At 43.4% G+C, this 25,290-nt stretch overlaps 1 protein-coding gene across 4 annotated transcripts in view; it reads right to left on the bottom strand.

Moving 5' to 3' along the window:
• Positions 1 to 25,290, bottom strand: part of BCHE (butyrylcholinesterase) — a 45,987-nt gene that overhangs the window by 16,240 nt on the left and 4,457 nt on the right. The window contains exons 1-3 of one of the 4 annotated variants that reach the window (XM_086843399.1): positions 12,017 to 12,215; positions 10,149 to 10,208; positions 7,667 to 9,185 (exon numbers count right to left, since the gene is read on the bottom strand). In XM_086843399.1, the coding sequence (XP_086699525.1) occupies positions 7,667 to 9,185; positions 10,149 to 10,161 (1,532 nt within the window). In that variant the 5' untranslated portion in view covers positions 10,162 to 10,208; positions 12,017 to 12,215. Of the gene's footprint in view, positions 1 to 7,666; positions 9,186 to 10,148; positions 10,209 to 12,016; positions 12,422 to 25,290 lie in introns of those variants that run through there. The other 3 variants (XM_023933592.2, XM_023933591.2, XM_023933593.2) reach the window with 3 other exon arrangements.

Here is a 25,290-nt window from a genome sequence, read left to right as displayed (position 1 = left end):
ATTTGTTCTCCCCCTCAAATAGTTTATGAGTCTTTCAGATATTTTCTTCTCTCATATTTCAATCTCGTTTTTGTTCTTCCTTCTTTGTGCATTTCTTGCTCACCTGATGTCTTGCAGCAGTTACATTTCCCCTCTTCCTTTTCCAATTTCCTCCCCACCAAACACTAAATTATTTCCACCCAGGCTTCTTAGGGCTACTCCCAAATTTGAGGTGGTAATCACACCATGGTTTTATTTCACTCTTGAAACGTTTATTTCTCTTCATGCCTCTCCTTTCCCCAGACTGTGTCTGTGTAGAGGCTTTGGGCCTTGGGACAGCAGGGATCGCTGTCCAGTACAGGCTCTTCCACCTGTCCCAGTTATGAGGAAAGGCAGAGCCACATCCAACATTTGAATCCATAGAATCACTGAATTAGGTTGGAAAAGACCTCCAGGATCTTTAAGCCCAACTGCTGACCCAGCACTGCCAAGGCCACCGCTGTCCCATGTCCCCAAATGCCACATCCAGGCGGATCTTAGATCCCTCAAGGGACGGGGACTGCACCACCGTCCTGGGCAGATTTTACCAGGGCAGGACATCCCTTTACACAAGAAATTTTCCACATATCCAACCTAATCCTCTCTTGGGCCGACTTGAGGCCATTTCCACTTGTCCTGTTCCCTGGGAGCAGAGCCTGACCCCACCTCACTGCCCCTCCTGGCAGGGACTTGTGCAGAGCCAGAAGGTCCCTTCTGGTCCCCCTTTTCTCCAGGCTGAGCCCCTTCCCAGCTCCATTTCTTTCTCCAGACTCTCCCCAACCCCTCAGACCTCCCTCTCCTCCAGGGCTCCCCCTTGCTCAGCCCCAGTGGATCACCACTGATGGTTTTGATCCCTCACCCTCTGAATTCCAGCTTGCCCTGCTCCACAGAGCACTGCCATCCTCTGCATTTCCGCCCTGGGTTTTAGCTTTACTCTCACTCAAAGACTCCTACAATATTTGGACATTTCCTTAATAGATATTCTCATCTCCTGTTTGAAAATAATGGTTTGACTCATCTGTTGGAGGGAGGAAAATCCGCGTGGACAGAATTGCTTTTGCTGCACATTTGGAAAGGAAAGAGACATCTTCCTGTAATCTGCAATATTTGTAATAAAATTAAACCAATCTCAGCAATTTGTACCCCAAACTTGTTTTCAAAAGACATCTGAATCAAATACTCCTGTTTTCAGTTTTGAAATTCAATGACAGCTTGTCAGCTTGCAAGCTGATGTGAGTCTCTGCTCAATGATATTTTCCATCATCCGCTGTTTCCTACTAGTTTGCTAAAAAGGTTTTTCCATTACTGTTTCTGAATATAACAATGGATGTAAACTCTGGTAAAGATGATGAGTCACTTTTAAGAACTCAGAACTGAAGGTGGAAAGATAGGAGTAAATTTTCTTTAAAATTAAACTTTTTTTTAAGGGGTTTTTTTTTTTCAAGACTGTAATTTTTGCAATTTCTTTGCCTAAAAATTACTCACATGAAAGACAGTGAATGAGAGAGTAAATTCGTCCTTTTTTGGGTCAAAATGAAAGCTTTGATTTTCCCTAACATGGGAAAGAAAGTCTTTCCTTATACATTTTTGTATTTTTGGGAAACTCTCTCCTGCTTTGTTCATACTCCTTTTTTTTTCTTTTTTTTTTTTAATCCAGAAATCTGGTCTTCTGGATTCTTAACCTGATCAGGAAAAATCACTTGTTAAGGTGAAATATTAATTTTTCTGGAAGGGTGTGAGAGCTCAGGAGCAGCTGAGGAAAGGCTCCTCTTGGTCACTGAGCTCTGGGTCTGGAGTGTTTGAAGACCCTGTGAAGATCAAAGTGACTCCAATCCAAAAACTTTCCTCTCTCCCTGTGAACACGAGCGAATCCCTGTCAGAAATACAGCCCACAGTAAATTTCTTCCCTTGAAATGGCTCAGAGGGACATAAAACTCCCAACTTCCTGAGCTATAAGGAAATTAAAAGTGGTTGGAGTTTTTTATTTTTATTTTTTCCCAGTATATTCTGTCCTCCCCATACCCAGAGTATATAGGTCCCCAGTTCAAGTGCTGCCTGGACTCTATATGAGGCTGTTGGTTTTGTTCTCACTGCTCTGAAACTACTCTCTATAAACAGCTTGTGATAAGTTGGTAACAAAAGCTCTGAAATTTATTATGTGTCTACCAGCAGAACATCAGGGAAAGGCAATAATAACCAGACAAAGTGCTTCACAGCTTTAGTGGGACAATCAAAGCCTCACAAATTCCCCTAAAACATAGGAGGAAATATTTCAAAGGCTTCACTTTATAGAAAAAGCTGCAAAGATTTGTTTCAGCAGTTGTAAAACTGGCAGGGAGACAAGTTTTGCCCGTTTCCTTTTATCCGAAACATTTTTCAAAAAGCCTTAAAAAATATTATCATTGCGTGCCCCGTTATGTTCTTGCTCGGGTTTTCAGCTCATCTGGCTTGTCTGGCTCTTGTCACTGTGCATCTCTCATGACTAAAGAACACAATTACCAAATCTAATGGATGGAACAATGGAAAAGGCACCCACAGGTCTGGGATCCCATCTAGTTTTTTTTCAGGATAAATAAAATTTCCCCCTTTCCTGGAGCTTGGGATTTGTAATGTCACCTGCCTGCTTTCAAAAGCTTTCTGAAGAATAACAAAAGTGTGGCCGAAAAAGAAACTTTAAAAATGTTTAAAAAGAAAGATTGATATTTTTTTTTCACGGGCCTGGCTTAAAATCCAGTGTGCTGGGAAGAATTTAGGAGCAGACCACTGAAAATTAACAATATTGTTCAAATGAATGCTGTTTCCACACAAACACAATCATAGCAGAGCTGATCCAGCACTTTTCATGACACCACACTACGGTTTCCTGCTGAATCCAATCTGCCCATCTCTCTTTGTCTAACTGGGATGATATCTGCTATTTTATCAAATGATTTTGAGGTTATGAATTGATATTCAGCTGCTAATACCCTTAAATGCAAGAATAACCTGAGGGACCCCAGGTCAAGGTGAAGGGAGGAATTTAACCTCAAAGTGTGAATCAAGAACTTTGATTTTGGAATCTGTTCTTTCTTATAACCCAAATATTTTATTAGACTTGATTTATTCAGACAGCAGGAGTAATAAGTCTCTTTGTTTCCTTGCTGGTAGAGCAAGGATATTTCAGGGCATGATGAAAATGTTGCTCTTTCAAGGCTCAAATGTCTGAAAAATAAAAGTATTTTATGGAATATCTTAACAACACTTGGAAAGGCTGGGATATTTGGTCAAACTTACTTGATACCCAAAATCAGGCCTGAAAAAGCAGGATTTTCATAGACTATGTAAATATATGTCAGATTCCTAGAAATGGCACTATTCCCTGGGATCCAGAAGAGAGTAATTGCAGTCTGACATCAGCACCAGCTCCAAGGCTCACAGGAGAAATGTGTGTTCCTTTCTCCTACAGAAACCTCTACATCTCCATTCCCTGTTTATGTTCAAAAGTAGGAACTTTCCTGTATTTTTCCAGGAAAAATCAGTAATCACTGATGTCTATTTTTATCCAGGATGTGAAATAGGAAGTGCCCAGAGATTTGGAAGATTGCATCCACTCCTGCTGGGGATGGTGGTGGACAGAGGAGGCTGGCTGGCAGTGTCCTTTCAGTTACTGAGAAATGCAGAAATCAAGAATTTTCCACTCTTGGGATGCTTTGAAGGAGTAACTTTCTGTCCCAAACATCTTTTCTTTTGTCCTTTCATGGCATTAAGGATTTCTCACAAGTTTTCCTTGCTTTTACCCCTCCAGTTCTCTCTCCCATCCCTCTGTGGGGGAAAAGGGCAGCAGTTTTGTGGGTTTTAGCTGCTGGCTGGGGTTAAACCATGACAGAAACAGAAACTGCTCCTAAGTGCATGTTTTTAATTTTCATATTAGTATTTTTACTCCTCACATGATAATAAAACTCAGAGATAAGTAAAGTCAAAGTTTGGGCTTGAAGGCTCCCTCATGAGGAGCAGCTCTGGCACCTTTCAGTCCCTCCCAGCCAGAAGACACCAGGAAAAACAAGATTTCTTCCAGTTTTGTTGACTTTACTTCTTCTCCTTTCCTCTGCAGGCTTCTCTCCCCTCCCTTGTGCTTTTGTACTTCAGCACATTAGAATATTAGGTCAAACACCCTCACTAAAAAAATGTGCTGTACAATATTTCTCATTTTTTCTTGATTTTTCTCTTCATCTGCTGGAGACATCAGTGGTAATTTTCCCCTCAGAGGTTTGCCCTTTGATCATGCCAGAGTTTCCTATAAACATTATGTCAAAACAGGGCTTCCCCAGCTCCTTATAAATGTTTGCTGTGCTCAAATGTGCCAGAGGAAAAAAAAGGATCCCTTATTAATCTTGAAATTATTAGGAATTTTTATTACTTCCCTACTCCTTGAACCCTCTGAAGAATGGGATACAGAGCTTTAGGCATCTCTGATCTGAATAATGAGTCAAGGGTCACACTGAGGGTTAATCCTGATCTGATTTTTATTAATGCAGAAATTGCTGGATTGTATTGTTTTTCCCAATCATGATGGTTTGGATCCCCCTGGCAGGAGCAGAGGGAGGATTATTCGCTGTTTGCTGTGGAAACCACTTGAAATTCAGTCTGTGGGGTAATCTACTTATAGTGTGAATGATGATCAGAGTAGGTGACAGCGCTGTCTTCCACCAACTTAAACCTGGATGTACCTTATGTTTCATTTTAGGAGCTGCAGTGACAGGAACTGTGTTTTGCAGAGCAGGTTATTGAGATTTTCATATATATATATACATAAAAGCTATATACATGAAAATTAAATATATACATAATCCAGTGGAAGCCAATAGTTCAAAGAAATGTAAATATCAACCTGCAAAATCAAATATAGATCTGAATTTCTCTTTTTCCACTAAGAGATTGCTCTGTTTGATGGCAGGGTGTGCTGTTTCTGGTGGGAGATGCTGGCTGCGAGCTCCTTTAGGGCAGGATGGGGAGCTGCAGCTTGGAATGAGGAACTTCTCACTCTGCTCTCCACCAAGGGCCTGATGACACCAGCCCCAAAGGAACGGTGTCACAGCACATCTTCATGCTGCAGGAAGGGTTCCCAAGCCTTTCCCAATGTCAGAATTCATCCTGGGAACCCATCAGATGCATTTTTGGCGTTGATAAATCAAGCTCACAGCTCAGTTCCAGACTGTGAGCCCCAGTGGAAGCTTTGCTCTGCATCACAGCCCTCCCCACCACGCTCACACAGAGGGGTGTGCTCTGAGCAGAGAGGGAGGCAGGAAGAGCTCGTGGATTCAATTCTAGATTCAATTTTGCAGTAATTAAAGCTGTATGAAAGCACTAGGCAGTGATGAGTACAGCTATTGGTACAGTTATTTTCTGAGTTGTGATATGCTCATCTCTTCTGGTAAGAGAAATATTGCAAGCTCCAGCATATAAAGGGGATGGGAGTTGTTAAGGTAATTAATCCTCCTACAAATCAAGGCAATCAATCAATCAATCAATCAATCACACCCATTGATAAGTAAAACTGTTAAAAAAGGGATGCACATAAAAATAACCAGTGAGTTCACCCTGGAGGATGAGGTGAAGGGGAAGCACAGGGCTGGGGGTGGGATGTGGGTTTGGGATGGATGGTGGAGCCTTTGACAAATGACAAAGGTAACACCACGGAGCACAAGCAGAGCTTGCCTTGGGTGGATAAAAGGGGAAAATCAGGCTGAGCTGGAAGGGAGAGGTGACACCTGGAATTACAACTCCGTGGGGATGACAGTGTTTAATTCTGGCAGGGAAAGTTCCAACGAGGTGTGGGTGAATCACAGGTTTAAAGGTGGAGAGTTGTTATTTGAGAAAGAGCACATTAGTGCAAGTCTCAAGGGTGTGATCTGTTTGTTCAACAAATAATTAAAAAAGAAAACATTAAGGATTATTTTAATAGATCCTTAATAATCAACCTCTATATGGAACAAAAACCATAAAGTGAATCTTAAAAATTGTCAAACAAAATGTGAAACCTGGAGAATGTAGAGTTAGAATAGGCAAATTCAGTCTAGAAAGACTTACTTTTATAATGTAACATTTTAAGCAGCATTAAGATTTAAAACAACCTAACAATGTTTGTTCTGGATTTTTAATCAGTGGAAACATTTTTAATCAGTGGGAGCACTTGACTCCTACCTGTGTTTTGTGTTATGTACAAGGTTGGGCAGACTAAATGAGCACAGTGGTCCCCTCTGGTTTCTAATCTATTAAAAAAATTAATTAGATCCTGTTCCAACGTTGATTTCATCCTTTACAAATCTATATATCCTTGACAAATCAAACAACAGGTCCACCTTAGAAACAGAATTAATGCAGGATTTTGACATTAAAGTTAAATAAATGTTTTTAGAGTGTGAAATGACTGTTTGGTTGTACGTTCTCCAAAGCACTAAATTTTGTATGTGTAATTTTCTCAGTAGAGAGCACAAACTAAACTTCTGCAAAAAGATACCTCCTCTTCCCATCAGGCTTGGGACTAATCCTACATGATTGTTGTGGTGGGGGCTGTTTTTGTTACTGCCCTGAAATGTTTGCATTTCAAACTGAGCATCTCCTTGAGAGCCCCCAGCCCTGCTGAGAGGAGCAAGGGCTGCCTCACTTCCCCCGACTCCAGCTGGAGAAGGGTTGGATTCAATCCATTCCAAACACCCAAATGGAATACTCTTATTTTCTCCCTGTTCAGGCTGGGCCATATTTCACTTCAAGATGAGTGGACTAGGATTGGAGAGTGATTTGTCATGGGCTTGCACTCATGGCACACGGGGAGGAGAGGCTTTCTGAAATCCCAACCTCTTCATCATGTGAACACAACACACCTCCCTGTTACACACCTGAATGTTCCCAGAAAATTGCATCCTCAAGGGAACTGGGCTTTTTTTCCTCCTAATTCTACTGCTGGAAGTCTTTTCTAGTGTTTGAAATATTTTGTTTCTAACACTCGAAACCATTACCTGCCTTTGGAACAGCCACTGCCCTGGCAAAGAAATGTTTTGTGTTTGCTTTTATGGGTGGATAAACATTGTTGCCTTAAGCTTGTCCAGTACAGGGAGCAACACATCAGCAGCTTATTTTATTAAAACAGTGCTTTTGTCAGAACTAAAAGAGGAATTCTGGATAACTGAACAATTAATCTGTTTCCATCATTCCAGTCAGGCTCCAAAGCAGCATTCAAACAGTCAAGATTTTTCCCCTGGTGAAGCAACATCCAACCAACCAACCAACCAACCAACCAACCAATCAACCAACCAACCAACCAATAAACCAACCAACCAACCAACCAACCAACCAACCAATAAACCAACCAGCTAGCCAACCAATAAACCAACCAGCCAACCAACCAACCAACCAGCCAACCAACCAACCAACCAACCAACCAACCAACCAATCAACCAACCAACCAACCAACCAACCAACCAACCAACCAACCAACCAGCCAGTCAACCAATATACCAACCAACCAACCAACCAGCTAACCAACCAACCAACCAACCAACCAACCAATAAACCAACCAGCCAACCAACCAATAAACCAACCAACCAACCAACTAACCAACTAACCAACCAACCAGCCAACCAACCAACCAACCTTCCAGAGCAAACTTACCCAGTTTTGGCAAAACTTGCCCAGTATCTCATCATGGAGCGGCTCAGGAGCTCCTCAGCCTTGGTGTAATTCGCTCTCCTCTCCAGGGGCAGCCCGAACACAAACTCGATCTCGTAGCCATGCATGACCCCCATCCACTCGGGCCAGGGCAGCTTGGAGGAGCGATGCTCAAAGAAATAAAAGAAGGCGTGGTGGCCCAGCTGGGTGAAGCTGGTGGTGAATTCCACCGCAGGACAGATGATGTTGTAGTCCCCGATAACGTCATCGATGGCATCCCGGTAGTGCTCTGGTTTTCCCACGTTTTCCCAGTCCGTGTAGTGGAAGCTGATGGATTCTATGGCAAGTTTGCTCACTCCTGGGAAGGCCAGACTTAAAGCTGCCTCAAACTGGGTTTTATTGATCAAGCCATCGCTATCCTTGTCGAGGCCAGGCACTCCGTATGCCAGAAACGATAACCCTTCATCCTTATTGACACCCACCAAGATCTGGGTCTGTTTGAAAAGACCACTCTCCATCAGTGCTTCTGGCATGTCGGCCAGAAAATCGCCATCCACACTCGGACAGAAATATACTTGTAAAAGAGAACGATTTGTAACAACAAAAATTTCATTTTCCAGTATTTCCTTCGCGTCCTTGTCTTGGAGGCAGAGAATGAGCTCTGACTCGTTGCTGGTGGGACACTGGAGCTGTTTGGCCAAAGCCACTGCTCTGTTCCTGGCCTCAGAAGATGTAATTGCAGCCCAGGGGGCATTTGCAGACCCACTCTGCAGGATGGCCCTGGTGAATAAGGGGTGGCTTTCAGGAGAAAGGAGGTGATAGCTGACAGAGGCCGAGCCGGCGCTCTCTCCAAACAGAGTCACGCTCTTGGGATTGCCTCCGAAGGCTGCTATGTTCTCCTGGACCCACTGAAGTGCCAGCCTTTGATCAAACAAACCTGCATTTCCAGGAGCTTTCTGGTTTCCTGGCAAGGACAGAAACCCCAGAGCACCAGTCCTGTAGTTCATGGAAACCACGACCACTCTTTCCACCCTGGCCAGAAACTTCCCGTCATAGACAGGCAGGGAAGTGGAGCCAGACTCGAATCCACCACCATAAATCCACACCATGACTGTGGCGTTCTTGGGCTTGGGAGAAGGAATCCACACATTCAGGTACAAACAGTCCTCACTCAGGCTGGTTTTTGGGTTCCACATCTCTGACCCAGCAAACCCCGGGTAAGCTGTGTCTATGGGCTGGAAACAGGAGCTGGCATGTTTGGTGGCATCCCAGACATCTTCCCACTTCTCCCGAGGTTCTGGCTTTTGGAAGCGCAGCCTCCCGATGGGGGGCTGCCCGTAAGGGATTCCCAGGAAAGCCGTGACTGTCCCCCCCAGCACCTGCAGGCTGGTCCCTCTGACTTTGCCATTCTTGGTTGCAATGATCTCTTCAGGCACCACCTTCCTGGTGAACATGGACAGGAGAAGGAACCCCATCAGGAATCTGGCAGAGAGACTTGGACCATTTGTCCAAATCATGATGCCTGAAACACAGGACGAAAAAGTAAATTCAGAATTAGTGCTGCAATGTATTGCTACCACAGTGGTCTGTTAAATAAGGGTGTTGGACATCCCAGGGGCATGGAAAAGAAGAAGGTGCTGCTGCACAAAGCACAGAAGTTTTCAACTGCAAGTTCCTATTGTTTATTTGTGTTGCAAAGATTGTGTTCAGTATTTAGTATTTGGTCAGCACTTCAGAAAAATTCTCTTGCAAAATACTGCAGAGCTGAGGAAGATAAACCAGGAGAGATGAAATCAAACAATCAGGCTCTGACTACTGCAGATGATTTACCCACCAACCAAAACCTAAATGAATAATTTCTTCCAAGATCTTGTTTTTCTAGAGCATCTTAACCAAGTTTGCAACCAGCAGAGTCCTGAAGCAGTCATACTTCTACTATTTATAATTAATATCAAAATTCTAAAACGTTAAGGATTTTTGAATATATGAAGATAGTTTCTAATAATAAAAGCTCTTCCTGAGGACTTTCCAAGTGATAATCAGTATTACCTTAAAGCTAAGTGTATAAATGTTGATTATGTATCACATTTAAGCCCCCTAATAATCTTATTTACCCCAACCTTTTCAAATAAAACCTCAGCACTATCCCCTTGAAACTGAAAATTCTCAAAAAGCCTATTTGCATAAATCCATTTCTATGCTTTACATATCTGAAAATGCTCAACAAAGCTCCCTTCATTTTTTTCTGATTTTTTTTTTTTTTTGCCTGTTTCCCTGTCACACATCGGGGGCTCTGTCCTGTCCCTTTAAACAGGCCATTCTTTGTTAATGAGGAGCACTCATGTCCTTAAAAGGAATGAGGATAATTTCTCTGGAAAATACAGCTGTGGCCTAATTTGAGCTCCTCTTGCTTGTTTGCCTGTTCTTGGAAAGAAAATGCAGCAGAGGGGAGCAAGGGAAGGTTTTGTGCAAAGGGATTCCTAACCTTGAGACAGCATCAAAGGAGCAGGGAGGAATCTTCAGGGACAATATTTTTAGCATTCGTCTAAACAGACAGAAAATGGATAAATTTTAGAAAATATAAACAGGCTCTGGTTGTTTTGTTTAAATAAAATAGATGAGGTGGCAAATGGGGTCAATAGACTTCAGAGCTGGCCTTGTATTCCACCAAATCTTCAGCTTGATGGACAGAAACCTGCTATTGTCCCTTTTTTGTTAAATATTAGAGATGGGATTTGTCAGTTCCCAGGGAGTTTGGGTCAGCACAACTCACCCTGGCACAGGGAGGAGGCTCAGTCACACATTCACTGGTTTTTGGCTCCCCTCTCCCTGTGCCAGACATAGAATCACAGAATATTCTGATTTTAAAGGGTCATCCAGTCCAAGCCCTGTCCCTGCACACACACTCCAACAATCCCAGCCTGTGCATCCCTAGGAATTCTGTCCAAACGCTCCTGGAGCTCTGGCAGCCTCGGTGTCCATTCCCTGGGGAGCCTGGGCAGTGCCAGCACCTCTTGGGGCAGAACCTTTTCCTCATATCCCACCCAAACCTCCACAGAGCCCAAAACCAGAGCCTGCATTTACCCCAGATAGCTGAAACATGCCTAAACCCCACTCTCTTTGAGAGAAATGGGCATAATTTACCCAGTTTGCTGAGTATTTCCAGCCTGCAAAACCAACACAGACTTGGGATTATATTTTTAACAAAGCACGTTTCATTTTAAAGCTTTCTCAAGAAGATTTAAGAGACGCAACAGAAGGAGAGGTGAGAAGAATGATTTGGTTTACTCTGTAAATCTGTGCTTAAAAAATCATTTGTGTTGAGCACTCCAGGGCTTTTCTCAGCCCCTCTGCAAAACCAAACCCAAAATCCTGAAAAGCCACTGCATCTGGGAGAAGGATAATGATGGAGAAGGGGTGGAGGAGGGTTTTGGAGCACCCAGTAATGTTAGGAGATGGGAGAAGTTATTTCTCTAAGTCTGTTGTTGTCACACTGTTCCCTCACTGAATTTGATCATGACCAAACCACAACAAGCTAGAAATAATAAGATACTTAAAATATTGTCATTATGAAAAGAAATTGATGCTAAGAAAAACAAGAGACTTTAAAGTTCCTCAAGATTAATCCATTTTAATAGTAACTAAAATGAATTCTTCTCATGCACTTTCCTGTTAATTAAAAAGAGACAGGAGGAGTACAGTGTAGCATTGCAAAATGTAGAGGCAATAGCTTTAGACCATAATATTAGTGAGGAAAAAAACCCAAAAAATTCAGTTCTGTACCCTTTAAATTAGCTTTGGCATTTCAGAGAAAAAAGTTGGATGAAGCTTGAAAAACACAGAACTTTTGTGCTACTGAATGAGAGGACTCATCTACTCTCAGGTCACTCTGCTAATATTAACAAAAGTAACAAGTGACAGAGGATGATTATTACACCCTGAATGCCTGGCAAATATTACATTTAATAAGGATTTTAATGCTGCTTTAAACCAAGCTCAGCAGCGTAAAGCACACGGAGCAAAACAAACATTACTCGATGATTCCAAGGAGAGTAAAAGGGTCAGAAGATTGCTTTAGCTCATCAACACCAACCCAGCAGAGTTCTATCACTCAGTGTGTTTGCACATTTTAAAAAGCTGCTGCTGTAGTAGTTTCCCCCAGCAAAAGTTAAACAGACTCCACTCTTGCATTCTTATTCAGAGAGGGAACACTTTTTATTTCAATGCCTGTTTCCTCCCCCTTGCAAATCTTTACCCAGCCAAAAGAAAATCTATACACCGGACTACATAATCGCTATTTAAATAGGAAAGATGGTTGAATTAATAAGTGATTTCTAGCTCAGCTTAATTTACTTAGCCCAGGATCCCTTGAATAATGCCAGGCTCTGCTACACACGCTGCTCACTCGTTCCATTTGCAGAGCTTCCCCCGGAGAGCAACAAATGGGCAGAGCAGAGCATTCCCAGAGATCCCAATCCCCGCGCAAATCAAGCTGAACCGCAAATTATCCTGGCAGGCAGAGACGTGCAAAGAGAGAATCACTTACCCCGCTTCTATTACAAGAAACTACAAAGTTTTTAAGAGTGGGGATCTTGGGATCCCTGGGGGGAAATGCAGTGATGCAGCTGCTGCTTTAAGCCTGTAAATTGGCCAGTGCTGACATTATAATCAACTCTTTCTGACATGGAGCTCGCGAGAGTTGGCAGCAGCCACTTGATCTGCAGGCAGCCTCTGCCTCCCATCCCACATCTGCTCCCAGAGCAGCCCTGGAAATGCTCCAGGGACTACCCCAGGCTGGGCAAAACCAGCCACAGGGCTGGGGGAATGCAGAGATTTCTTCCGTGCCTGGGGCATCTATTTTATAAGAGTAAATAGAAATGTAAATATAATAATTCATGCCTCTCTTTCGTCCTGCTTAAAGCACTCTCTCTCGCCTGTATTTTTTTTTTTTTTTTTTTTTTTTTTTTGCTGTACTCAAATCTCAGATTTTCATTGTAAATAAGTATTTATTTTTGGTTTTAGCAGCTGTGGCAGATAAAACAGGAATGTGCCCTGCCTGGACATGCCAGCAACTGGCACCAGCTGCATCACTTGGCTCCTGCCCATCCAGGCCATGGCACAGATTTGCATTGTGCCCTTCTGATTTTAGGGTTAAAAATGGGACCCATGTGGTGTCACATGCTGCTTGCTCCGTATTCTGAAGCTCCAAACAGGGAATCACACCTGGTATCCTCCTTTTTCCCAAGACTCCTGAGCATTGTTCCCAACAGAATTCCATGCTGCAGGTGCAAAGCCAGGCTGAACCACAGCTGGGGGATGTGTCCTACAACACTGCATTAAAATGCAAAAATTCTGTGGGGTACAGATGAAAACAGAGGGGTGGAGAAAAGAAAAAAAATTCCATGCACCACCCTTACAAAGCTGTCAATCCCCTTCCCTGAGCCACCCCATGGAACCAGAGAGATGCCCCTTGGAACTGCGATTTCTGCCCCCCAGCAGCATCTGCTTTCTAGCTCTGCTCCAAAAAAATACTGAACAAAAAAAAAACCCCAATTTTTCCATAATTTAAGCTTTTTTTTATTGCTGTCCACATTTGCTTCCCCCTTTAGAGCCAAACACAATTACCTTCCCTGTTTAATACTCAAACTACAGCTCTGTTTCAATTACACAAAAGCAATATTTGGCAACGCACAGAACAGGAATAAAGCGGAAATAAAAAGTTAAGGATGAAGTTTATAGACCTTAATATGGAGATTACAAGTGAGGTTTTTAAAGCCAGCATGGGAATTAGTGTTTTAACAGAAGAAAGTTCAAGAAAGTAGGATTATTTCATTTCTCCTGGTAATTTTACTGCATCCTTTAGGATCAGACCTTCCATGGGTATTTTATGTGGATATGTTCACTGGAGAGAATATGTCCCACCCAAAACTTAAACCACCCTGGCAGGGGTTGGAACTGGCTGATTTTCAGGATCCTTTCAACGCAGTCCTTTTGAGGATTCCATAATTCTATGAAAAATCCCTAAACTTGAAGTGCAGAGCTGTCCAATACAGTGAGATTTCAGAATTCTTAACCCAGATTGTCAACTCAGCAGTGCAATAGAAATATTTAGTAACAAAATAGGATTAATTCAGAATTATTTCTGATGGCAACTCTTGCTGACCAGAAGCTTTCAAGTGCAGGAAACACTAAATGGTTCTACCCAGACCGAGGCAGTTCTGTGTTCTCCGCTGCCTCCTCAGCCCATTTGGGGATGTGGCCAGGTGACACACGCTTCCTTCATTCCTGTGACATCAGAGGGATGAATCATAACCCCCAAATCTTGTTAGAGGCCACTTTAAAGCAAATTTCAGATGCTTATGACCAAGCTTGTGCTCTCAACCTCTTTGCCTTGAGTGGTGGAGAAGCAGCAGGAGACTCAAACACTAAAAATGCCGCTTCTGGCTTCATCTGTTTTCAAACATTGTCCATTTTTTCCTTCATTTGCTCTCAGGACTGTGCCTTCCCCTCCCTGCTCCTCTTCAGAGAGCCCAAGGCACCAGAGCAGCCTCCTGCTCCGAGGCACTAAATGCAAAATGTGGAGTTTTCTGACAAGGTGACCCTGGGATAAGTGAATCCACTGTCTCAGGCTGTTTCCAAGGCACCAGGAAACTCCAAGTTCAGCCTTGGGCTTACCTTGATGTCTTCAGGTAACTGTCAGACCCTCCACTGTTGTCCTTCAGATTAATGTTAGATTATTATGCTGTACTTTTCAAGAAAACTAAGCCAAATTCTATATTTTTTTCCCCCTTTAATTAAAAAAATTAACATATAAATTAAAGTTTCACAACTGTGTGCTGTGAGAAGAAACACTTCTTTTAGTTATTACTTAGCTTGCTAAAAATACCTGTGCGAAAATTAGAGATTAAATACATTTTATGCCCTCAGTGATTGTGTGGAGAGTTGTCATTTTCTCAGTGATCCTATGGGAGAGTGGAAGAAAAGGAGGTGAAATATTATATATACATATAAATATATATATATTTATATTTTTATATTTATATTTTTATATATATATTTATTTATTTATATATATATGCTGTATACCTACATACGTGTAGGTATTTATACCCTTTCTTTTATGGGTTTTGCTTTTCTTTTTTTAAATATCTATATCTACTTAATGAGGTTTTATAAGGTTATGTCATTTTTTTTATTCAGGGCAAGGTTCTTAAAAATGGCCACAAAATATAAAAGTGTCTTTTTTGTTATTTCATGTGTAGATGTGAAATCATTGCCACATTGTCATAGGGACTTTGATCAAAGAAATGTCCAAGTGTCTGAAGAAATGAAAGCAAAGTTCAGCTCTAGGGAAAATTGTTGTTAGTCTAAAAAGGTTAGAAAACAATAGGTATCATATATAAATATCTATGGAAATACATAAAAATATGTACTATAAAAACAGAATATTTTGTTAGGATTTAGTTCACTACTGACTGCCCTTCAGGATGTTACCTAAGCATTATTATTATCCTAAGTCATGCACATTCCATATTATCACAGAATCATGAAATCATGGAATGGTTTGGGACATTAAATCACATCCAGTGCCACCCCTGCCATGGCAGGGACACCTGCCACTGTCCCAGGCTGTTCCAAACCCTGTCCAGCCTGGCCTTGGACATTCCCAGGGATCCAGGAGCAGCCCCAGCTGAACAATTCCTCCTCTTTATCCCATCTAAACCTCCCCTCTCTTGCTTTAAACCCCTTCTCCTGTCCCTCCGTGCTCTTGTAAATTCTCCCTCTCCATTTATCTCCAGGACTTAGCAGAGCTGAGAAACCTTTGAGAGAGAAAAATATTTGGAAAAATAAATATCTCAGATGTTTCTGGTGGAAAACACGAGCCTCTCTCCCAGGGTGTTCTCTGTGCATGGAGAGTTCTGTTCACCAGTTTTGGTCCTGCCCTTCCAAGCCATCCACAGCTCAAAACCAGCACCTGGGATCCAGGATAACTGGAATAACTGGATAACTGAGCTGAAAATCTTCGCAGGTGTCACCTCAAGGTAAAGGATGTCACACACCAAGAGTGGGAATGTCTGAGGAAATATTTACAAGCTCACGGTAAAAGCAGGAAACATCCTGATTTTTTTAACAGCTGAGAAGGAATCAATAAGCAAATTATATCCAAACTACAATTGATGTCACTTCTGTGAAGATGTGGGGAGGCTGTTCTAAACTTCAGCCTTGGCAAACCCCCCTGGGAGGGCTCAGCTCTGTCTCTGATCCCTGGCTGGATTTCCACACCGAGCATCTGCCTGACCTTGGCTGGAACCTCTGAGCAAACCACCAAAAGCTGTGAGGGAAACAAGTAAACTCGAGCTCTACAAGCTCCAAAAGGTCAAACTGCAGACAAGATTGCTGGGAAGGGGACAGTTAGCAGCTCAAGGACTCGCAGGGAAACACATCAAAGCTGCGAGCTGTGAAATCTTCAGGTTAAAAAAAAGCCCACAGAAGGTGGGAGCTCAGCAGCAGCAGCAGCAGCAGCAAGGAATTACTGATGCTCGGCTCTGGGGCTTGCAGCCACGTTATTCTACTGTGAATATTAGGAAATAAATCATTTATTGTCCTTGGAGCATATCCTGCTTGCAGAGCATCTTCTCATGCCCAAACACAGTGACCCTGAGGGGTTGCACCTCTCAACCATTTCTGTATTTCTGCCCCCAAATCTCACCCTTGCTATGAGACCACCCACCTGTACACCCATGGATTCAAACCAGGGACACCCTAAATAAACCTGGACAGGGAGGAAGTGTTAGAGGTGACTGCAGCTGATGGTCAAAACCACCTGAAATTCTGCTATTATTCTGCTATTATTCTGATTATTCCAAAAGGCCTCACCTCACAGGGGCTTCCAGGACCAGCAGAAGCACCCAACAATAGATCTGGAGGGTAATTTGATAATATCAGGAAAGGTGTTTTAGATACACACCATGAAAATGGGTGCCAATTTATTAAGTATACAGAAGACACTAACACTCATGTAAGCCATTAAACATGATTATATTTTCCCCTTATTGGTTCAATTATGATCTGCTGTACCTTTCTCCTTATTACTCTAATTATAGATCGGTATAATTTCCTCTTTATTAGCACAATTATGGTCTGTTCTTGTATAAATGTCTTGGAGAAATCAAAGCCACTGAGAAAATAGAGCCAGTGAAAAGATAAAGGCATTATTATTATTATTATTATTATTATCATTAGTAGTAGTAGTAGTATTTTGAATGTTCACATATTCTTAGCTCCTTGTGATATTACATAATTCTGTATTTTGTCTCATATAGGGATCAGGTTCAATGAAGAAAATAAAAAATGATTAATATCTAGTCAATATGACTTGTACACCATTATTGCAGCCTGGTGTTTAACTTGCAAGGGAAAAAAACAAATTAAATTTTAAGTTAGGTTGCACAGACTTCTGCAGTAACCTATGGATTTTGAGGGTACAAATCAAAATATCGAGGCCACTCTGATTCCAAAGCTTATCCATGTGGAACTATTAGGAAATGCTTTATTCCAGAGGAGTTAGAATTATCTTACATCACTTTAATTACAGTAGATTCTGCTCATGATCATCCTGCCCTACACAGATCCCTGATGGTTCTTGCACCCCATAAACTTCTCCTTCCTTCCTCCCACGATGGAAACTGTACAAGGCTGAAATGCCAACTTTTCCAATCCCTTGCCCTCTATCACACCATTTTAACTCCAAAAGTGATCCTGGAGTGCACTTTCCCTTAGCAGGAGTTGCAAGAGGTGGGAGCAGGAAAGGAAAAGTTCAGAGCAGAGCAGGAGAACCTGGCAGAGCTCACGGACCTCGGCTGGGGAGAGGAGTTTTAGTGTCTGCAGGAAAGTTCTGATTCTTCACTCATTTTCTCCCTTTTGCCTGGAGGCAGGTTCAGTACAAAATGTATGGAGAGAGTGCAGGACCTGAAAGACTTTCAGTTTAAATTGTCAGACCAAAGAGTCTGGGAAATTGAAAGATGTGCCCAAGACCATAAGGAAAGCCTGGATTGCGTTCAGACACCCAGAGGTTCAGGACAGCACCATCCTTTTTGGTTTGTTTTAAATACCCCACTTTTTTACAGCTGCAGTTTTCTAGATTTTCTCTCAATATATCACTAAAAATAAGGGCCTTTTGATGGAAATCTTGAATAAAAGCATCATTTCCATCCCTTCTCCACAGTAAGCAGAAGTCAGCCCTTGGGATTCAGAGGCTGCATTTTCCAGAAGTCACGACAGGCAATAAGCACAGAGATGTTTTGCAGAATATTCCTGGGCTCCTCAGCTGGCAGCCACCCCCTGGGGAAGGAAAACCACTTGGGATCAGCCCACCCAGGAGCTGCCAGTGCTGCTTCTTGGAGCCACCAGCACAGCTGTGCATCTTGTGTGCACAATAATCAACCCCAGCCAAGGATGCAGGGAGGATTCTGCCTGGAAAGGGATTCGGAAAGCACAGATGGAACCTCATGGCACAAAACCCCCGTGCCTTCATTTTTGCCAAGGCAACGACCTGCTGATGCTGGAGGGAGCCCACAGGTGGTGGGTGCTGCTGAGTTCCATACAGATTGCCTTCCCTCGCCCCTCCTGGGGGAACACAGCTCCCAAAAAGCAGAATCACGGCATCATTAAGGCTGGCAAAGGCTCTCAGTCTATTTCCCAGTGCCCCTGGAGGAATGAAGCACGATGGCGAGGACTTGCTCGGTGAAAGCATTCAAGTGATTTTAATTTCCGTCTTCGCGCAAAAGGAAAGGAAAAAAAAAAAAGAAGAAAAGAGTAAATCCCATCAGCAGCTGCTGAAAACATTGGAGGTTTTCAGTGTCACACAAGGAATTGGAAGTGCCTGTGGGGTTGCTTCTCTGATTGAGCCCATTTGTACCTGTATCACAAATGAGCTGCCCTCCCCACAAAAAGGGCATCTACCAGGGCTTAGGATTTATCCAAAAGGGAAAAGTAATTTACTCACTCTCCTATGCTGCCTTTCCTCTCCTCCTCCTCCTTTTATTCCACACCTCCCTCCCCAAATTTTAGTCACTATTCATGTTGCCAAAATATCTGCAGTGATGTCCTTCCATGCAGAGCGTGAAATAATTCCTCCAGTAAATGTTAACAGCAGCCGTAAAACAGCAAAATAAAATAACCAAGAAAAGCAATCAATAAAAACCTGTACAAAAATTAACTATTGGCACATGAGATAGGAAAGGGCCTGAATCTGAGTGTTTTATAGAGAAACCTGGAAGCTATTCCAGAGAAGATGGGCATGGAGTAAAATTTATCAAATGTTGCTGGGATAATTAAACCAGAACAGACAGGAAACAAGATGTTTGACTAAAGGGAATGTAAGTAAATGGATCCAGCTCTTTCTCTGCTTCCCAAATCATTGTTCTCCTGGGCTTAGGTGATCCCAGGGTGTCACCACGTGAACGATTTTCAGCTAATGCTGAGACAGGTGTTACCATGATGGGTGCCTGGGCAGGGGGAATTTAGTTTTTGCTGAGCAGCTGGTGCATGAGAAATGGGGATTCAGTCTTTGGGATCAGCACAGAGGCCCTCCAGAGTGGGAGAAAAAATACAAAATACAAAAAAATACAAATTTTAAAATATATAAATAACGAAAGAAAGAAAGCAGAAGGCCTGCAGTGCTAACACCACCAGAACCTTTTCCTTGGAAAGTTGTGCTGGGCCTCTCCATGGCTGGATTCATGCAAGAAGGGTCAGCTACGAGCAGCCTCAGTGGCAAAAACCTTCCCATTTCAGACAAGGTGGCATCTGGTGGGAGCAGAAAGGTGGGAGCCACCCAGGGAAACCCACGGAGCAGCTTTTGTCAGCACACACAGGCTTTCCCCAGGGAATGTCAGGCAGCAGGAGCAGACAGGGCTGTGAGGAAATGTTTCACTGAGGAGCAGGGAGGTGTTTGCCTGGGCCAGAGCCAGCCAGAAATGGGGGCTGGAGTTTTTGGCAGGAGCTGGAATCTCATCAGCAGTGAAAAGGAGAGGTGGGATGAGGGCAGGCCGTGAGGAGGAGCCATTCCCAAGGCACAGGAAGGGCTCTGGCACCATCAGGATGGAATAAATCCATCCTAACCCAGTTATTAGCATTGTGTCCCTTTGACACGATGCCTGGAGTGTTTCTCCACGGGGCAGCTGCTGGATTGCATCATGTCAGAGCCCAGCATGGAGCTATTAATGGCTTTTAATGTCATCCCTGCATCCTGACAATACCTGCCACCAGGCAGGCCTTAGCCACAGGATCACAGATATTGAAACATTTAAACCATTAAGCAAAGACTCAAAATGCAACTCATTCACAGGAAAATCATGGAACTTCAAACCAGAGCATCCACGGATCCAGTGCATGCTGGGAGAAATCTGAATTTTTATTCACCACGTGTCCACCTATTCTTGGGTTAATGACTGAGAGTTACAACCAGCTTTTCAAAAACATAACCAAAAAATATTGCCGCTCGTTTCCCTGGCAGACTGCTTGCATCACTTTAATTTAGGAAACCAAACCGTGTTACAACAACCACAGACATGTAAATGAGGCAAAAAATGGTGCTTGTTTTGTTGCTTTCCAAATTTAAGCTGACCTAAATAGTTTAATACAAAATTTACAGCAGCGAGAACACAATTTGGTGGACAAATATGGGAACACAGTGAATTTGTGCTACAGAACTTGTACTCCTCTGGTAAAAGATGATTCACCATCTGCGTGTACTGCAAGCAGCTCTCACTTTGGGGGCAAGCACAGTGCAGCCCCTCTCCATTATCCCTCAAAGTAGCATGGAAAAAGGAGAATTTTCTTTTATCCCAGCAGGAAAACTGGGATTGTTTTCTGAGTGGGTGTTTGACACTCATTTGTCAATACCTCGATCTCTACAAGTTCCTGGAAGGGGATCACACACAGGTGGGTCCTGTCTTTCAGGTGAGAAGTGACAGGACCAGAGGGAACGCCCCAGGGGAGGTTTGGCTGGATAACAGGGAAGATTTCATCACTGGAAGGCTGAAGGGACATGGAATCACCCCTGGAAATGTTCAGAAAATGTGTGTGTGTGGCACTTGGGGACGTGGTGTAGTGGTGGCCTTGGCAGAGCTGAGGGAATGGTTGGACTGGAGGATCTTGAGGGGTTTTCCCAACCCTCGTGATTCCATGACAGGAAGGTGTCCCTGGTATTGCATGAAATGACTGCTGACAAATCCTCTGTGCTAAAGTGAAAACATGGAATAACTTTGTGAATCAGCAGGGGAAGGAGAGCAGAGAATTAACCCTGTCGGTGCTGCCCCAGGCATCGCCCCACACCCAGGGCAGATCTGAGCCTCTCCCTCCAGGCATCCACACAAATCAGTGTCTGAACTGATGGGTGATAATTGCAGGGTGATCAAAGCACGCCAGGCAGGGAGACCTGACATCCCTGTGATTGCCAAGGATTTTTAGAGATCTGAAAACCACTCTGGTTTCTCCAGCCTGGAGCAGGATGTGTGGGAAGCTGGGACAGTTTCCATCTCAGGGGTTTGCTTTCTGTCCATGGTTATGGGTAACTGAGGCAACAACTCAACATCCTTCCCATGGCTGCTCCAGAGGGATTCAGGAACTCCATCACCTCCCTGTGCCTCCGTGGGACCAGGGAAAGGTTGTGAACAGCAGCTTTTGGTCATAAACCAAAGCAGAATTACAAGTATTTTCACAAATTTCAGCAGAATTTACATACATTGGGTGGCAATAAGATAAGTGAAGCTTAAGAGAACGCTTAAGAGTCAGTTTGAATGCATGAGTCACACCTCCACTGGACTCCAGTGCTTTCCTGAGAGTGATTGTGAGTCACTCCTCAACCATGGGCTGAGCTGAAGGACACGGAGGAAGCAATGAGACAGCTCAGCACTCCTGTGGGGAGACAATCCTATAGGAATATTCACTGCGTAAAAATAACCAGCCCTTTGCCCCAAAGCACTTCAGTCCTCCAGTCCTTTGAAAATCCCTTTGCTCTCAGCTCCAAAGCCACCCAGGTGAAATCAAAGGTTCTTTGTATCAAGTTAGGCAGGACTGAGCAGTCTCTGGTTTAAATAACCCACACAGGCTGAGGACTCCCAGCCCCTGGAAGAGCCCAAGGCCAGGCTGGACGGGGTTTGGAGCAACCTGGGATGGTGGAAGGTGTCCCTGACCATGGCAGGGGTGGCCCTGGATGAAATCAAAGGTGCCTTCAAACCCAAACCATTCTATAAATTATTATTATTCCATGAAATTATTATTGTTATTCCATGAAAAAGCCTTGCCCAGTGTCAGGAGCAGCAGCAGCACTGGGCTGGAAACCCCTCTGTAGTCACAGTCTGTGGCTTTTGTCCCATCCTGCATGATCAGAAAATGAACTGAATGTGTCGTTTACAAGCTATTTTGTTCAGCATCCACATCTGCATCGCTGGCAACCACACAGCCTGTGCTTCACAACCAGGCAAAACAGAAAATGTAATTAATTTTATTTGAAAATTCTCTCTGAGCACATTTGCCACCTGTTTCATTTCACTTCCACCTCAGAAGCTGCACTCTGACCAACATCACTTACCCTGAAGACACACAAGAAAGGGAATAAATATTATTATTGGTGTTTGAATATTCAATCTATGTAAATGCATTATATACTTTCCTTGGCTTTGTCAGAGTAGAAAAAGCAAGGCAAACTTCCAATTTTTTTCTACTCACACTTTCCTTTTGTCCTTTTCTTTTTCTCCCCCAAACTTTGAATAGTACATTTAACAAGATTTTATTCTCAGTTATTATCTTGAAAGCAAAATTCAGACATTTCCAGCACCTTGAGGTTTCAGAACCAGGGATGTTGGGAAGGACCTGTTACTTCATCTTTTTGGGTTTTTTTTTGCATATGCCCTTGCAGCCTGCTGTTTTCTATTTATTCCGAAGACCTCGGGTAAAATGAAATCTTACAAATGAATTCATGAAAAGAGGTTTCAGTCCTGTGCAGGCAACGAGCTGGGTTCTGAGGAAGGGAAATTCCTGTGCAGATTGGAATAAGCACAAACCACCAGGTTGTGCTGTTGCCCTTGAGCAATGCACATCAGCACAGAGCTGTGCCCAGCTCCTGGCTGCACTTTGTCTGGGAAGACCCTGAAATCCTGGAAAACCAAATCTCTCAGACTCATTTTCACTTGTGATTGTACAGTTCAGAATTATTCCCCCCTGATTTTGGCTCGCTCTGAAAGCCACAGGCTGGGTTTGCTGGCCATGAAATTCAGGTAGGAAAAACAATAGAAATAAATGGTAAAATTAAAAGCATGAAAATAATGAAAATAAAACAATATAAATAAAATAATTAAAAATAAATCAGCCACCAGCATAGCCTTAGGATATAAACACTGCACAGCTCACCCAAAACTGGCAGGTTTTTTGGTAGTTTATACCCAGCCTAATTATTTTTCTTGCAAACTTTTAAACAAAATCAATCTTTTCAGGTTTCCCATTGCATGTTTTCCAAGTAAACCACAGCTAAATGGAGCAGATTTGTTTCTACAGGACTGAGCACCTCAGACACTGGAGTGACCCAGAGTTACTTTCTCACTCTGACTAAAGAGATGTGCTAATTGCAGAGGAGTAATAACAGTTCTCATCAATGAGAGAATATTCAAGAATGACCATGCAGAATCTGAACAAAGGTAAATCAACAACTCATGGAATCCCAGGATGGTTTGGGTTGGAGGGGACATTAAATCCCATCCAGAGCCACCCCTGCCATGGCAGGGACACCTCCCACTGTCCCAGGCTGCTCCAAACCCCATCCAGCCTGGCCTTGGGCACTGCCAGGGATCCAGGGGCAGCCCCAGCTGCTCTGGGCACTCTCACAGGGAGGAATTCCATCCCAGTATCCCATCTAAACCTCCCCTCTCTTGTTTTAAACCCATTCCCCCTTGTCCTGTCACTCCTTATCCTTACAAAATTTCCCTCTCCACCATTATTTTAGGCCCTCCATCAGATACTGAAAGGCCACATAAAGTCTCCCCAGAGGCCTCTCTTTTCCAGGCTGAACAACCCCAATTCTCCAGCCTTTCCTCTCAGCAGAGCTGCTCCATCCTTCCGCTCATCCTGGGGCCTCCTCTGGACTCGCTCCGAATGTTGGGGAAGTTTGCAGAGGTAGAGGAGCAGGCCAAGCACAGGATTACACAAAAAGCTGCATCTCAGTAAGAGGTGATGTTTTTGTCTCCTGTTGCCACCCAGAGGTTTTTCTTCCTTGAATTCACCCCAGCACTTTTTGCAGCCCTGTAAACATTCGGCGTCTGGAACATCTGGTGCCAGCTCCATTGCACTAGTGAAAAATGCCATGAGCCGTGAAAAACTTCCTTTTGGGCTGCTTTTGAACCCACCACCTGCCAGCCTCCCATGTGACAAAGGAAAAAGCAAACCTGGCAAAGATTCAAGGCTGGGTCCTGATTCTTTCCCTCAGAGATGCAGGTAATTGGATAAAACCAGTTTTGTGGGTTTCTGACACAGCAGGTGAGACCATCCCACCACACAAACCCAAACTGAGACCCCAAACCTTTAGAGCAAATAACCACATTTGGAGATGGTTCACTTGAATTTACATCTCATTGTTTATTCTCCTATTAATATTCCCAAAGAGAATTTAGGATTCCTCCCCAACTACCCTTGGATTTTTCCCTGGTGCTGAGTAGCTTTTCCATGTCATGTGGTTTCCTCCTCCACTGATGCAGCACCCACCGTCTGCTACCTTCCCTCAAAGCACTCCAAGGAGAGAAAAGCTTTTAGCTCAGCTTGAAAAGAAGGAGGAGGATGAAGAATCCCTTTCTTTCATGCTCCTGGGTGGGAATACAGCAGATCAGGAGCTGTTGGAACACAAGGAGCACACTTGGGTTATTCAGCTCCCAGGTGGGAGCTGGGGCTGTCCTGGCTTACAGAGCACAGCTTCAGTCACAGATTATGTGCTGCACAGTAGTTTTCTCTGCTAAAATAAGGGTACAACCAGATTTTTAGCTCCTGAAATCCACAGCAGCCCTTCCCAGCCTGCTCCTGCCCGTCTGTTTTGCCGAGGTGTGAATCTGTCCTTTCACAAAGAGGGTAATTATATGTTGGACGTTCTCAGATCTCCTCCTGTCTAAATTATCAACAGGCAGCTCCTGCTATGTCGAGTTCAGAGTCTCAGCTGGGCTGATAAATGTGAGTAGTAAACTCCAGAATATCTACAAAGTGGGGAAAGAGAGGAAAATCTTCACCTTCCCTTTGGACTCACTCAAAATCTTGCCCCACAGATCTGTCAAGTGCTACCAGGAGGAATAAAAGCAATCTGAGGGAGATCATGCAGTGGTGGTTTTAGAAGGCTTTTGACCCAATCCATCCCCAAAGCCTATCAGGGGAATTTGAAAACTCAGGGTAAAAGGTAAATTTCTGCCATGGATTAAAACACATCGAGATAGGGAAAACAAAGGAGAAGAAAAAAGATCTAATTCTTGACATACAAAGGGGTTAATGTGGAGTGCCCTGAGATTTGCTGCTGGGATGGATTTTTTTTTTTGTCCCTTTAAATCCCTGGCATAACACAAGAAGTCCTGGCTTACTCAGCAAATATTCTG

This window comes from Cyanistes caeruleus, chromosome 10 (genome assembly GCF_971803275.1).
Source record: "Cyanistes caeruleus chromosome 10, bCyaCae1.hap1.1, whole genome shotgun sequence".
Classification (NCBI taxonomy): Eukaryota; Metazoa; Chordata; class Aves; order Passeriformes; family Paridae; genus Cyanistes; species Cyanistes caeruleus.
Note: the sequence above shows the minus strand (reverse complement) of the source record. Positions and strands in the feature narration are given on the sequence as shown.